We start from the raw sequence: 3,854 nt of genomic DNA on the forward strand, positions 1-3,854 counted from the left end.
CGCTAAAGTCAACTTAAGTGGTCCCATAAGCAGTACTTAAATTTGTAGCCTTCTGTAATTACTGAAGAACACAACCACCGTTCAAACACCAACCAACATATTCTTTTACGGAAAGATAAAGATAGATTTATTAATACGAGTAGTTAAAAAGTTTCTTTATGGTTGGAAGGCGATAGCCCTGCAAACGCCTGGCTTCCCTAAATGGAAAAATAAAACATTGAAAATGTGTTTAAAAGTTTCTCATGTTCTCTCCCCCGTAATACTAACATGGAAGATAGTTAGATTTGGTTGGTCTACATCCAAAATTACAATAATATCAATGCACGTTTGATCCTCAGGAGTCAGGACGCCACACTAGGTGGAGGGTACCTTTACCATTAGGTCTCACCAGTTTTCATATCAAAATGAATGCTGGTCTATAATATTGTGCTCAACTTGAGTTCCTGGTAGGTCAACTACTTAAATTTAGACATGGAAAATCAGGTACAGGTAGAATGTTAATCATGATCAATCTTTCTTTGCTGCTAATAGGATACCAAATCACATATAAAACAAATAAGAAACTGTTATCTTATATGGGAATCAATAACCTCTCCGGTAAACTGGTACTTCCTATTAGCGAAGTTGAAAAATCAATTGCCAAATTATGTTTGCAAAACCTTTCTAACTTCTCAAATAAACCTAGCAAGATGAAACAATAAGCTAGTATGGCTTCTAACCTACAGACTACAAACTACTGCTGCTGTTAATCACGATAACATGTCTTAATTGAAGACAATACAGCATCGTTTATGCCTCATAGTTTTTGAGGTTCACATTCCCTCTCGAACGTAATTTAATTTCCAACCAGACAATACTGGCAAGCGCAATAACCAAAACGCCTGCAATACCGAACTAGTAACTGTCTGTATCTTGCTTGATGTTGGCTCGAACTATTGTATGCTTACAAGTAAAGTGGAATTTGGAATACCTAATCCACACTGCTATAAGAAGCACTTAACTAATTCCATGACCTGCATGAAGCATACATATCCCAGAAGAATGAGTTTCATTTTTGCCATTGAAATCACAACGAGAATATCAGAACTCAGACTTTAAGGACTTGGAGTTAAACCGATAACATATGGAAAATCATTTGGACAACTGCAGTCCACAGTACCAAATCGATAAGACATAAAAACTAGATGCAAGCACGAATGGACTGAGAAACAACAAAACAGAAAACAAAGTGTTTCTGTACCATAAATCAAAACTAATCTAGGTGACAAGTAACATTATGCCACTACTTTAATAGTCGAAGTTAACCAGCAGAAATCCTTTCCCAATTAGTCAAGCAAGAACAAGACCAAATAGATGAAAATATTCTAAAGCATAGCACCAAAACGGTAAACTAAATACCCGAACGCAGAGGCTATTCTTAAAATTCTCCTGACTCCTTACTTACCGGAGATGATAATAGAACGCAAATTCTTTAAATATATCAACTTACATGATTCAGGGTCAAAATTTCTATTAAGAGTCACACCCCTTATTGTATCTTCTGTATCGTAAACAGTATGATTTACATGTGAATGGCGAAATAGCAGATGAAATGAGTGGAGAACCCGTACCTAGTCACTCAAAGAGGAAGCAACATAAATATCAAGTGAGTATAGAAACTGAATTCGACCTTCTGCTTTACAGAACACGGCAGCCAGCCTAATGCAAAATCACGCCATCCTTCTTTCACATTCCTTTTTTCAGGACCCTCTTGCAATCAACTTCACTGAACTCATCAACTCATAAGAACAATTCTTTAATGAAATCAAGGTTAAGTGTGTCTCTAACAATCAGTACAAGGCCAAGAAGAAGAACTAGCATAATTCCTGAACCCTGAATGCCTTGTTCTACTTCTTGAGGGATCTTTTTTCCACCTCTAGCTGCTTCTATGAGTAGTAAAGCCAAAGAACCCCCATCTAGAGCTGGCAAAGGGAGTATATTTAACACGGCTAAGTTAATATTAAGAATAGCCGCAAACTGAAAAAGCCCATCGGAATTCGATCTCGCAACCTCAGCTCCAACTGCAATAATAGCAATGGGACCTGAAACCTTACTTGCCGTCTGAGAAAAATTAAAAAAAGTCTGTTTCAAGCCATCCACAACATTCGCCGAGAGACCCATAAATTCGTGACTAGAAAAATTAAAAGCCTCTGCAATATTTTTTGGTTTAACCTTTGAAATCTTAACGTTTGGGGATAACTGAACACCAATTCTTCCTGTTCCATCAACACTCTCATCTGGAGTAATACCAATTTCAACTTCCTGGTCTCCTCTAGCAACCCGAAGAGACACATTCTTTCCTGGATTGTTCTTAATTACCTCAACAAGACGCGAAACAGAAGTAGACCCAGTTTTCGGCAATTCAAACCCATTAACCGTATGAATCACATCACCAGCAAGCAACCCATCCCGGGCAGCTGCAGACAATGGTCGCACATCGGGTACAAGTACTCCAGGAAACGCCTCTTGAACTGGTAATCCAACAGATAAAACTTGCACAAAGATAATTGTATATGCAAAGATTATATTTGCAATGACGCCCGCTGAAATTACAACTACCCTATCAAAAATGGGTCTATTCTTAAGTAAATTCTTATCATCAACAGGAATATCACTGTTTGGATCATTATCAGGAAACCCAACAAACCCACCAAGAGGAAAAGCTCTAATTGAGTATTCTACATTAGCTGCATTGAATTTAGCTAAAACTGGACCAAAACCAACTGCAAATTTACTTACATGAATTCCTTGAAGTGTAGCGGCAAGAAAATGACCACTTTCATGAACAATTATAATAGCTGCAAGTACTCCCGATGCTTCTAAAACCGATTTGGCACTCTCTAAAGCGCCAAACTCCAATCCAGGAATTGCATAGGATTGAAAAGAATCACTTTTTCGATGTGGGTTTTTTCTCTTTTGGTGGAAAAACTGATTGTTGTTACTGGTACGGAGAAATGAGGTAGAGAAAGAAAGAGAAGATTTGGATAAGTGGGTTTTGGGTGATCTTGAATTTAGTAGTTTGATTAGAGAAGATGAAGAGATCACAGAAGTTGATGAGGAAGTTGGAGGCGTAGCAGATAAGTTGATTATCATGGTTCTTTTAAGTAATTGGGATCTAGGAAAGAAAGGTTTTCGAAGAGAGCTAAGAAAACGAAGAGATGGATGGAAATGAATGCAATTGGGCGGGCGATTAAATTTCTTTTGGATAATTTCAGATTTTTTTGGTGGTTGTTTTAATTTTGGGTCTGTGGATTAGAAGTCGGAGTCTGTGTAGGGCCGTGAAATCGAACGTGACAGTAGTTCCACAGAATCCACACCTTCCTCTGGTTTTTGACTTATCTTTTCTTCCCAAACTATCTAAACTTCTGATATTTTGGTTCGCCTGAAAAACACTACTATTTTTGTTTGTTGACCATAAAAAATACCACTAATTATGCATCAATTGGGTTTTTTTTTTTTTTTTTTTGGGTCCAAGAGCATAGCTCCGTGGTATCCCATCAACTCCAGTAAGCAGGAAGTCAGGGGTTCGATCCCCATCGTAGAGGTTTGTATTTAATTAGTTGTATAGAGAGATTTGACGGGATTGGGTCTAGCAGTGGGACTAGTCCAGCTGGTTGGATTTGGATAGGGACCTGGCTCCGACTTTAACCTATCAAAAAAAAATGCATCAATGATAATAAAAGTATAAATACATTTGTCATAGTTCCTGCATAATGGCAAACTGCAAACTCTTTTTTTTTATGCAAAGGATGGAATTTTATTAACTTGTAATGGAAGAAATGTCTGACGATGAATAAGACTCAATAAACTCAGGG

The 3,854-nt window shown here is 37.6% G+C and overlaps 1 protein-coding gene across 1 annotated transcript; it reads right to left on the reverse strand.

Annotated features, from left to right (window-relative positions):
• Positions 1-593: 593 nt before the first annotated feature.
• Positions 594-3,366, reverse strand: LOC113287961 (probable membrane metalloprotease ARASP2, chloroplastic). Its single transcript, XM_026536857.1, has 2 exons — positions 1,611-3,366; positions 594-1,013 (listed from the first exon to the last, which is right to left on the reverse strand). The coding sequence occupies exon 1, from the start codon at positions 3,130-3,132 to the stop codon at positions 1,780-1,782; it is 1,353 nt and encodes a 450-aa protein (XP_026392642.1). The 5' UTR covers positions 3,133-3,366; the 3' UTR covers positions 594-1,013; positions 1,611-1,779.
• Positions 3,367-3,854: the final 488 nt, after the last annotated feature.

Source organism: Papaver somniferum, chromosome 6 (genome assembly GCF_003573695.1).
Source record: "Papaver somniferum cultivar HN1 chromosome 6, ASM357369v1, whole genome shotgun sequence".
NCBI lineage: Eukaryota > Viridiplantae > Streptophyta > Magnoliopsida > Ranunculales > Papaveraceae > Papaver > Papaver somniferum.